The 12,622-nt window shown below is 39.5% G+C and overlaps 1 protein-coding gene across 14 annotated transcripts in view; it reads left to right on the top strand.

Moving 5' to 3' along the window:
- The window catches only part of LOC105475562 (suppression of tumorigenicity 7), a 272,359-nt gene that overhangs the window by 245,853 nt on the left and 13,884 nt on the right, over nucleotides 1-12,622 (top strand). For all 14 annotated transcript variants that reach the window (XM_071094580.1, XM_071094579.1, XM_011731020.3 and 11 more), the window contains one exon: nucleotides 6,219-6,369. In XM_071094580.1, coding sequence (XP_070950681.1) covers nucleotides 6,219-6,369 — 151 coding nt within the window. The remainder of the gene's footprint in view (nucleotides 1-6,218; nucleotides 6,370-12,622) is intronic.

The raw sequence follows: 12,622 nt of genomic DNA, 5'->3' as shown, positions 1-12,622 counted from the left end.
CTTCTCAGACACAATGCTGTCCATTTGCTTCCTTAGTGCTAAGTTTATACATCTTTCTAAGGTACTCACCATGTTGAATTTTATTCTTTCTCCATACATTCTCTTTTTCTCTCCTTCCCTCCTACTGTCTCTCTCTCCCTCCTCTACTCCTACAAAGACTATGGATCATCAAGGTGGGGACCTGACCTGATTCATGTCCATGCCCTTGAGGTAAATTATGGGTGCTTCCATAGCTGCGTCCTTGGAATACACAAAGGATCCTTCCATATCCATGTCCTTGGATAGCCTGTGGGTGCTCCCCTATCTATATTCTTGGGATACACTGTGAGCCTTCACATATTTTTTGAATGAAGCAAAGTAACCAATGAATAGATAAGTGAACCAGGAAGAAGAAGGTACCTTGTGATGAGGATCCCTGAGTGGTACTGAAATCACCAGGTTTAATTTGACAATTCAGCTTTGCTTTATGCCTGGCTCCGTATTGGTCGGTTAATGACCCTTGGTAGCCAGGTCTCTTCAACTGATCTGCTACTACAATAAAAGTGCTGAAGTATTTTACCCAAAAACAAACTCAGTTATCTGTGGGACATGTATATGTGGAAAACACAAATTACCTCTACAGTAATATGAACATATAATATTTTTTAGTGGCAAAAATATCTACTATTCAATGCACACTTACATGCCAAGTACTATGTGAATGAATGCTTTACATATATTACATAATCTTCAAAAATTAAAACCAGCAAGGTATGTTTTTACTATTCCAGTTTTACAGATGAGCAAACTGAGGTTCAAAGAAATTAAATAACATGTCCAGGGTCTCGTAGCTAAACAGTAGAGCCAGGATTCCAGTAAGTGATTCAGAGTGGCAGATGGTAGATGAGATTAAGGCAAAGAATCCTGGTGACGTGTACCGCATTCTCCATCACCACATGATCTGAGTGAGCTGTGGCTACTTGCAGTGTTTTTTGTCCTGTCCCTGCTTTGTGTCTTACTCATTCCAGGGAGTAAGCAACATTGAAAGTCAGACTATGTGGTGTCTCTCCCAAATAGCACTAGCTTAATTCGCAGAACTCTTTATTGATGTTTTAAAAACATCTTTTCTGGTGTTAGGCCATTTTATCAGAACCGGTTGCACCAAAGCATTGTAGGCATGAAAAAAATTGCTATCTCCGGTTGTCTTTTGTTTGTGTGTTTGTGTGTGTGTGTGTGTGTGTGTGCATGTGTGTTTTGATGCAAGTCTAGAAAATAGATTTGTATTACATATATACATACATACATGTACATACATATATAGCGAGAAAAAAATAAAAATATTTATTGCAAGCCAGGCATGGTAGCATGTGCCTGTAGTCTTAGTAACTTGGGAGGTGGAGGCAGGAAGATCGCCTGAGCCCAGGAGTTCAAGGTTGCAGTGAGCTATGATTGCACCACTACACTTCAGCCTGGATAACAGAGCGAGACCCCATCCTTTACAAAATGTTTATTATAGAAAACTTGGAAAGCACAGAAAGAGTACAAAAGAAGTTAATCTCCCATTACAATCAAATATTTAACCACCACGAACATTCAACTTGTGACTTTCCACTGGTTTTTAATGTCTACCTATACATTTTTATTGTCAAAATAATTAATAATCTGCTATGTAAATTGTTAGGGTACATTGATTTTTTTTCATTTAGCAATGTATCATGAACATTTCCCAGTGCTAATACATATTCTTTCATTACCTGGTTTTGGGAGCCACTTAATAGCCATCATTAACTGTGATATAAGTTAATTTACCTGTTTTTTTTTTTTTCACATTTTGCTTATTCCCATACTTTTGCTAATGATTTTTATATGACTTATGCTATTGTTGATATTGCAAATCCCAAAAAAGAGGTGTATGAGTTAATTCTTTGGTATTAACATTTATGTGAATGATAACTATGGGATCATTTTCATTCAAATTATTATAGAATTTTAAGATCTTAGCAAAAAGCACTTTAGCAGCCACCCAAGGTGGCCTCTAATAGGCCACATCTCTTCAGCAGTTTCCTTGACAGCTGAGCCAGTCTTGTCTCAGAGACCTCCATGAATAGGCGCTGCTCACACCTAAAGACCATAGCTCTCTGCTTCTCTTCATATGCCCTGACTTTAGGTGCTCCTGCAGTGGATGCTGACACAAATAGATTTTGAAAAGTTGCTTCCGAAATTTTTAGAAGCACTGTACTTCAAGATCAGTGTGATTTTATCTGGGAGGGAAGTTAGACGCAGGATGGCGGGCAAGATAGCACAGAATGCTGGCTGAGCTAGTAGAAACCAAGCCATTATTATAGATGGACAAAGCGTGTTCTCTGATTTGCAAGCTATAGTTATTCTAATTGATTTCTGCATACTTGTGGATAGGGATCTGCCCTCTTCCATTTATTTTTCTCCTGACAAGTAAGACGTGAAATGTTGTTCCATGCTTTTCTAATTTAAATGTTGTACATGTTGAGAACTGATCTTGCCAGCCATTTTAAGCCTGGCCAAAAACATAACACATTGTTGTTATTAGCCTTCACCATTTAGTTAGGGCCAATATTTTGTTTAGAATTATAAAGGAGTATAAATCTCTTTTATAGTCATAGCCGATTGCTGCCATAAGGTAGATAAGATGAGAAGGCAAGAGTTATTTCCTTAATGTGTTGCTTTGGTTAGCCTCATGAGGCTGATTAGGCCAGGGATGTTCACTTTGAGAGACTTCTTGGGAAGTAAGATTTCATTTTAATTCAGCTTAAAAAAATATTACCTTGATGTGCAAGGCTCTGTAGGAGGTGCGGGAGGGGAAATTAAGATGCAGATGACAAGGTTCATGCTCTTGCGGGTCTTATGATTCAACAGAGAAACAAGATACATGATAACTAATATAAGGTGGCATGTGAGTAGTACACATACACAAAGATTAGAGAGAGCTTAGAGGAGAAACAGCATTACCTCATGGCCTGTGTTTGGGGCTGTGGATGATGGCCTTGAGGCCATATGCATCCCACTGAGCCTGCAGGCTGAGTAAGCCATCTGTCTCACACACATGTGTACTACTATTTTTCAAATGTTTTATGTGTAGATGCCCTGGTGGCCAACAATGCTTTTAGATTAATTTTTGTTTTATTACATTTATTGTAGCTTTTTGTCATATTGTATATTTTCAGTCAGTAGCTACTACCCTGATGATTCCTATCATGAACACCTTTGAAATTTTTTCATGTTAAAAATTGGTCCAGTTATCCAAAGATGAAAAACCATTGTCTACGGCAGCCTTCAATGCTGTCCAAAAGACTTTTCTGTGATCATGGAAATAGTCCCTGCATTGTCCAATACAGTAGTTATTAGCCACATGCAGTACCTGAGCACTTGAAATATGGCTAGTGAGATGGAAGAACTGAATTTTTAATTTTGTTTGGTTTTAATTAATTTAAATATAAATAGCCACGTGGTAGAAACTGTCGTATTGAACAGGGATAGCACATATCTATAATGTCTCTTTGTCAGGAATTTTCGGAACTCCTACCCTCCCCTGCCAGTTGACTTGTCCTGCCTCCTGCTAGCTTATCTTTTCTTTTCTTTTCTTTTTTTTTTTTTTTTAGATGGAGTCTTGCTCTGTCGCCTAGGCTAGAGTGCAGTGGCACAGTCTCGGCTCACTGCAACCTCTGCCTCCTGGGTGCAAGCAATTCTCTGCCTTAGCCTCCTGAGCAGCTGGGATTATAGGCACCCACCACCACACCCAGCTAATTTTTGTATTTTTAGTAGAGATAGAGTTTCACCATCTTGGCCAGGCTGGTCTTGAACTCCTGACCTCGTGATCTACCCTCCACGACCTCCCAAAGTGATGGGATTATAGCCGTCAGCCACTGCACCTGGCCTTGCTAGTTTATTTTCTACCCACAAATGTGGGTGACTACCAGGCCCACTCCTTCTCAGGTGCCCCTATTCCTGAAGGTTCTTTAGGCTAAGAGAAGAGTTCTTTCATAGATCCTTAATCAAATGTAAAAGCCTTTTCTAATCATAGAAATGAGAAGAATGGGAGTTTACATTTATAGCCACCATCTGATTTCAGGGGCTTTAAGGAGATTTCTGTATACCTGGGACACATGAGTTAGTTGTTTTCATATTTTATTTGTTTCAAATTTTATAAGCATGATCCTTCTTTAAAAATTGACTATTTGATAGACGTGGTGACTATGAATAATTAGAAAATCAGATGAAAATCTTATTCCGGGGCTCTCATTAGGCCAGAAATCTCCCTTCTCCATTGTTTTTTTGATGATGATTATTATGGATAACCAAATGCTCTTCCTTCTCCAACTTACCCTGAAACAATTAATACAGTTCATAACACTTTACAAGTTATTTATTTTTCTCATGACTCATAGCCTCGGAGTCCTTTAAGACCATCACTGGCAGTAGCAATGTACATTTTAATGGTTCCTATTAAGGTAACAAAATCACAAGAGGATAGCCAGGTAACTCCAAACATAAAATTCACCATAAAGTAAATATAACTGTATTATGACTGATACTCATTATAAACATAGTGCAAATTGGATTGCTAGGTAATTCTCTATTGTTATTTTTCGAAAAAGACTTTTGTCTTGCACTGTTTTAAAACAAGACATTAGGAGGAAAGCAGTAGTTCATAGAATCCAAAAAGGCAGATGGCCAGAAAGTTCTTTTAGAACGCATGTTTGAGGAGTTCTACCAAAATAACAAACACCTGTCATGGCCAGCCTGGAAATGGGTCCCAGGTCTTTCCGTGGAGTGAGGCTTTCTATCCTACCTCCTCCCAAGTGTGACGACCATATCACTGTCCTCCTGCTGCTCTCTGGGTGTCTCTCTTTCACTTCCCTACTCTTTCTGCTTTGAGGCCAGAAGCTTGGAGGTGTCTTCAGATATCAGACCCAGAGTGAGGAAAGTTGCCTGCATGTGTTCTCCTGGCTCCTGCCGGGCCATACACCTCGACACCAAGCGTGCCAATGGGAGAGGAAGCTTAAGGGCAACTGGGTGATGCCCAAAGGGTACAAATCCTCAACTAGATGACAGGGAAACATTGATAGTTGTGCCATAGTGTCCATTCTGTATACCATGACTCTTCTACCTTTCACTGTCTTTCATAAACTTCCACGGACAGAAAAATACGTAGGCAATTATTTCTGATAGTAACATTTTGGAACACCTTTTTTTAGCACTTGCTCTTGCTGTCCATATCCCTCTGTAGTCTGTTAGTCTCCATTTTAAAGGAGATTGCATGGGCTATTGTTATGTTTGTCTTTGGTGGTGGTGGTGGGGTGGGTGTGTGGGTGTGGGTGTGGGTGTGGTTGTGGGTGTGGTTGTGGGTGTGGGTGTGGGTGTCATGGATGGAACCAGGAGGGGAGAATGCCAGCCAGAAAAGAAAGGTTAACATTTGCAATTATAAAATAACCTTCAAAAATTGCTCCCTATCTATCCTATAGTAAAACAGAAGAATAAAAATGGAAACATAGTCTTTTCTCAGCCCCCAGGAAGTATATCCATTCTTGCCCTATACTCCTACCCACTTTGTAGAAGATAGCAATGAAGAGGTGTATGCTGAGACCCCCATTCCCCACCCCCACTCCCTAGTCTTTGGGAAAGGATCTAAGAGTGTCACAGTTTAGGGTCTATAACGCTCCCCTCCCTTGGGTCTTCCCATGCTCTGGCTGCCACCCTTCCCCCCTGTAGCACTTGAGCAGCTGTGGGTGGCTCTTTTCATAGGACAAGATTCTTCTCCTTGATACATGTGTATAGAAAAAAATAGTGGACAGTGCTACTCAATCTCAAATCTTTGTACTGCACTTGGTTTAACCACATAACTTTTTAACCTTCATGTGTCCATTTTATAAGGTTTCATTCTGCTTCCAAAATTATACCAAATTATCATGTCTTCCACATTTTCCTTTATGCTATTTGAGTCTTATGTATTTCTTTGATTAGAGTGTCTTAGCCTGAAAGCCTCTGATCTTCACTGTAGGAAACTAGTACAAGGCTAATCATCTGTCAGCAAACTTTGTGTTGCTGGATGTTTTAGTAATTGCCTTCAAATGTAGTAATGAGGTTTCAGGTTTAATGAAATGCTTATAAATGGTGGCTTTAGGGAAATCAACTGCTCTATTTTCAATACTGAATTCCAAATTACCTATGTATTAACACAACTGTGTCCTGCTTTTTTATTTCAGTACCTACTAGAAATGAAAAGCTTAATCCTACCCCCAGAACATATCCTGAAGAGAGGAGACAGTGAAGCAATAGCATATGCATTCTTTCATCTTGCACACTGGAAGAGAGTGGAAGGGGCTTTGAATCTTTTGCATTGTACGTGGGAAGGCAGTAAGTACTCTTCTTTTTTTGAAACATTTTTAAGAGCATGAAGAGGTGCTAAACTGTTTTTGCACTGAGTGTTTATGATGAATAATGAAGATTTACATATGTACTGCTCTTGTGTTCTGTGATGGCGCATCTAAGCCAGTTAGTGACTTAGGTTCTTCCATCCCCCGGTGGTGGTGGATATTCCTGTGATGAGGCCGTTTCCACAGCTCAGAAGGGTAAGTTTATGTTATAGAAGGGGTGAACCCAGATGTTCTTCAAAGGGGCACCCTGTCACCCTGAAAACCCTGTTTGGAAACTTGGACAGCCCCACAGCATCCTGGTAATCTTTGGCATGGGGTTAGGCTTCGTGCTGGATGCTGATGACCACTTCTTGATGGCCTTTCTGGGAGGGTTGGCTAAGAGCCACAGTTATCCTCCACTGGAGTCAGAGTGACTACCCAAAAAGGTGTGGCAGTTATGCTCAAACCAAGAACAGTGGCCATTGAACCCTAGTGTTTGCTAGGAGTTGTAGCATTCATGTATTAATGGATAAATGCTTGGTAGATGAATGTAGGGATAAATAAATCTGCGGGCTTGTTCTCCATAGATATTATTATTCCATGTAAGGAGAAGAGGCTGTAATGGTGGGTGAGACATGCTCCCTGCCTTGGAGAAGCATGTCATCTAATTGGGAAGAGGAACCAGCAGCATGTGGCAGCTGCCTGTTGATTTTTCAGAAGGGAGAGGTTATGGGGTGGAGTGATCATGGTTAACATTATGAGTCAGATGAGATTTGAACCAAGCCTTGAAGAAGTAGGACAGTATTATAAGCAAGGACACTGTGTGAAGAAATGGTAAGTGGTGGGGCTATTTGAGAGAATGTAAATTAAGGAAAAAAGCCAAGACTATGAATTATTGGACAACATGTGCACATGTGCATTGACACTCTGCTAGCATTAATTTTAGCAAAACAAATACAATATGAAGCATGGCTTTCTTTTTCCACCCATGGGAAACTAAAACAATAAATTATTAGAGTTTTCTGACAGTTTTTTCCTAGCTCACCCTTACTCTGATCAACCCCTCAAACAAGAGTCTTTTTAATCCTTTCACTCTGTTTATCTTTGCTGCTTCCATTTTCATTTTGATAATCTGCTCCTCCCTTTTCCTGCCCTTCCCTAACCCATTAGGAGTCCAAGTTGGTGTAGGAAGGGAGGTTGGGGGAGCAAAATGGGATGGTATAAAAATAAGCTAGAGATGGGACTCAAAGTTGATTGAAAATTTTTGTTTAGTTTTGAAAATATCTCTTTAGCGAATTAGTAATGGTTCTGCTTCTATAGATTACTATTTATAACTTGAAGGAGGATTTGATCAGTGCCTCTGCCCCTCCTCAGTAAGTGTAATAGCACACTCCAGGTGGCCTGGGTGGCACCAGCAACTGTATTTAAATGGGTTAAGACACACCATACTCCACTCAGGGTGTGTGTGAGCACAGTCATGATTCCTTCTGGCTTGTGCTTCCTGTTGTATGTAAGGTGTTCTATCAGAAAGGAACACAATACATGTTTATTTAAGCATGAGAAAGAGACAGAAAAGCCCAACAGGATTGAATGTGAGAGGCCTTACCTAGTGTCAGTTGTGGAGAAATTAAATGGACAAGTTGGCTTGCCAAATATTTGTAGATTGGTCTCTTGGAAACAATAATAGAAGCTCATCCATTGGGTCTCATAGAAAAGAAAGTTACCTGTCCTATAGAAGAGACCCAAAAAAAGGTTGGGGCAAAGGGTAATAAAGACATGGTATCACCATAGAAAAATGGTATCACTATAGAAAAAATAAAAATCCTTCAAAGAGTAACTGGAAACTCCCTTTGGAAATTAGTTATCCATGTGGTCAGATAACAATGGGGAGATGCTCTGATCCACTGGAAGGATGATGGGATTAAAAGAAACATGAAGTGAAACAGGGAGCTACAAAATCAAGCAGGATAGCTGTATGGGGATTTAATTTTCTCAAATTGGCAGAATGCTTTATTAGGATAAAAAGAGGGGGTGGGTTTTCAGACATAACACAGTATGGCCAGGTACCTACAGGAAAGGAAAATTTTACAGTTGATCCTTACAGATAAGCAGGAACCACTCTGGAGAAGTGTTTGTGAAAATCAGGTAGCTGTGATCCCAGCCAAAGTCACTTACATTGCCATTCAGTTTTCACAGAGAGCCATAACATTCAATTTTAGAAAAGAGGACTGTGGAAGTGCTTACTATATGCTAAATGCTTGAGAATGCCACGAACCTTGAAGAGTGTTTGTTTAACTGGGTAATTTACAGAGGTTTTGCATTTACATCATTCACTCTTCCTGATAATATTTTGAGTTAGGCCGGACAGAGGTCCACATCTCAATTTTTCAAGAGAGGAAACGGGTTCATTGAGATCAGTGTCTTGTTGAAGGTCCTGTGGCCACTGTTGGGGAGCCAGGATGTAAACCCAAGTTCACTTTTCCTTCACTGTACTAAACAACAGATTAAGAATACAAAGATCAGTCATCTCTGAAACATTTGTTTGGAAGCCCACAATTGAAATTTACATCACTACTTAACAGCGTAGGGTGTATTTATTGCACCTGATCTCTCTGTAGTGTTTAGAAAGTTAATCATCCTATATAAAATTGTATTTTGTTGTTTAATACTGACTTAAACCTTTTAAATATCAAATGAGACCAATTTTATAAAATAAATAACAGGCATGTATAAATAAATGAAAGAGACTATAAGTAAATAAGTTTGTTTTAAGTGATTATCACTCAATTGTGGATTTTAAGTAATTTCTTTTTTCTTCATATTTCTGTTTTTAAATTTTCAACAAGCATAAATATGTATATGTATATATACACATATGTATACACATATATTTAAAAAACATCTCATTACAGATGTTTTTGGTCTTTTTTAAAAACAAAGCTGTAAATATCATGCAATTTAGAAGAAAGAATTACCCCTCCAAACCCAGACAATCTTATCCAGTCTTTTGACATCGCTTCTGGATCTGTGTTCATTCTAAGTTAAATGGAGGTTCAGAGCTCTGGATTTTCCATCAGATGACCTGGATTAGAATTCTGACTCAGCTACTTACAGTAGCATTTACTTAACTTTAGTAATTTTTAGAAACTGTGAAGCACTAATGATACTGAATGCCATACCCCACCCACCCCAGACTGGTGACTTCAGGGCAGTTGCCGCAGCTCCCTCTCAGGTCAGCTGGCCATGTATAGGCAGCCTGTGCAGGAGCAAAGGAGGCTGCACTTCTGCCAGTGCACCACTTGGTGGTGCCTTTTGATGTCTCCAGCCTCATAGTTTAGGTTTTCTCCTTTGAATCATTTTTATCTTCATTCTGAAATTTAAGACCATTCCCCAACTCCCTTCCAGCTTCCGTTTTTCATTAGAAAGAAAATTCAGGGAAGAAGGTAACAGTACCTAATTTTACTGGGTTCCATGTTCAAAATGATTATTAGTAAATTTGGGAGATTTAAAACAAATTTTTAGTTTCTGTCAAAAGTGTTTGTTGGGGGTAGGGGTGTAGGTGTATTTTGTTTTGATTTTTAATGAATTTGTTATGTTAGAACATTAGTCATCCTTAATTAGTGGAATTAAGTGAGTTTTCCTCCAATCAAGCTAAAAAAAACCTCCCATTTTTGATAAAACCCCAGAGTCCAGCTGATGCATGGCAGAGATTGTTTGGGTTTGAAACATATGGTAGTTTAAAAAAAAAAAAAAAAAAACTGAATCCTCAACCACAAATACATCAGCATTTCAAAGGTTTCCAAAATGTTTGATTCATCACTGTCACAGCCCCTGAAAGTACACAATATGTTCCAAGTAATTAAGAAAGGGCGACGGTTTTAATGTACAAGATTTTATAATATGTTTCCAGCTCATTACATAGCTGCCACCTTATCTGAATCGTATTTATTTTAAACACTGTCTGTTCTGGTGATCCTCACATACATGCACCACTGGAAGTATGAGTTGAACGAAAAAAAAGAGAAATGAAGGGTCTTGTTTGAACTGGGTCTTCTTTACAAGGGTATTACACCTATGGGGCCCTATTTTATTTTTATTTTTTATTTTTGCTGGGGCCGTATTTTAAATGGCACATTCTCTGTGTTACCTGTATTAATACTGATGTGGTTTTATCTCCTTCCTATCTTGATCTTTTCAGGGCTCTGTTTTGGCTGTATTTATTTTAGAAAGCGGGGTTGCCTGCCGACCACAACTGTGAACTTTAATTTTCTAGTTCTGCATATCAGGAGGCTAGTCTGCCATGGGGTATATCACTTAGCCTTTCTTTGTTTCTGTTTTTTTCTACTTGACCAAGTAAGACTCTTTATTTTCTTTTTAGAGATCCCCCCGCCCCAAAGAATCCACTAAATAATGTATAAGATTTGAGGGTGGTGTTTTTTAGGGGAACTAAGGCTGAGTATTTCTTTTGAGAGGGGAAAATGGCCCATTGTTGAAGCATAGGATGAGATTCTGATTCTAATTTATTCTCTTTGAACCTGATGGCAAATGCTGCTCACTGTAAGATGTGGTTCTTAGGGCATTTCCTCTAGCCAAACTTTTCCTCCATAAGGCTGGCATCTTTTGAACTACGAAAGAGAAATTCTACCACCCTCCCCCATAGATCCAAGGCTAAATTTTGTAATTTGGGAGAAAGCAATGATGGGCTAAAGTCTCTGGTCATAGCTAACTTACCCTAATAGCCAGGCTCCAGATATCATATGATGGTTCCCCACCTACTGCCCAGTAGAACCAACTTGCTCCTTTCCTTTATTCAGTCTTGGTGACTGGCTATCATATGGGTCCACCTTTAAAAAGGAAAATTCTCTCTCTGCTTGATTTTGCATTTATTCATTCATTACTTTATTCAACAGACATTTATTGAGTCCCTCCTTTGTGCCAGGCATTGGGTTGAGGAGATCAAGATGAATAGGAATCTGAAATGCTTTGGGAGGAATGTTTGTGTGTGTGTGTGTGTGTGTGTGTGTGTGTGTGTGTGTGTACAGTGTATATAAGCAAAAAATACACACACACACACCCCACATTAGATAGATAGATAGTAGTGCTTGTATCCACACTATCTATCATGAAAGTAGGAACTGAGTATTAGAGTGGTGAGGGTCACTAGGAAGTTAGTGAGTCTGCTGTAAGACCCTAGAATTTCAGAGTAGAACATCATTTAATCCAACTAAGGGAAAGTGTTTTTCCCAAGGTCACACAATTAGGTGGTGAAAGCATGGGATCACAACCCAGCCTTTTGACTTTTGAATTTTCTTTGTTGCTGCACCCAAATGCCTCACTAAAAACAGATGGCCTTTGTGGCTGGTTAGCTACATTGAACTTAAAGGTAAGGACATGAAATTTGCAATTTGGTGACAATTTCCTGTTCTATCACTTGCATTTCTAAGTATTAACAAACAAGCAGAATTTTTATGTATAAGCTAGAGTATGACCTGATAGAGAAAGTAGGAACTTTAGGTTTAATAGAGAGAGGGATATGGGGGAAAGAGAAACCCAACCTTTATTGAGCAGCCAGGCACTATATGTGGATGCCTTGACCTCTGCTGTTACACTTAGTTCCTTTACCAGCCTTTGGAGGCCTGTGGTATTCTCGTTTTACAGATGAAGAGCCAGGGACACAGATTAACAACCCACCCAAAGTCATACGCTAGTGAGCCTGGGCAGGTCCTGCTCATCCTTTAGATGCCACTCTGGCTGCTCTGCCATTATGTACAGACAGCACCGTGACTCCCTTGGAGGTGTTCATCACCGTGGGAACCTTTGCTCTTACTTTCATGATTGGATCCTGCTTCTGGCACTTGGTGGTGAGCTCCATGAGGGCAGGGGCAGTGTGTGCTGTGCTCTCACCTTTGTGTGCTTGTCACATAAGAAGCCACTCACCTTTTGACAAATGACTGATTATAAGAAGTAGAGCTGGGATTCAAACTCAGTTCCCTCTATTACAAATAATCTGTATAAAGTTATCTAAGATACTCTTAGATTAATTACATTCTATCCTTGCCTATCTGGTAGGTAGAGTAAGAAGAGGTCGTTAGAAGTCATTGGGAAAATCAGGAATTAACTTGTTCATGTATCCATCCTTTTGTCGTTTCTTTGGTTCTGGTGATTTTTACCCCCAGTATCAATTGAGAATCTCTGATGGGAACAGCACTGATAGACTTGGAACCAAGAAAATGTGTCTGGTCAGGGATAGAAGA

Source organism: Macaca nemestrina, chromosome 4 (assembly GCF_043159975.1).
Source record: "Macaca nemestrina isolate mMacNem1 chromosome 4, mMacNem.hap1, whole genome shotgun sequence".
Lineage (NCBI taxonomy): Eukaryota > Metazoa > Chordata > Mammalia > Primates > Cercopithecidae > Macaca > Macaca nemestrina.
Note: the sequence above shows the minus strand (reverse complement) of the source record. Positions and strands in the feature narration are given on the sequence as shown.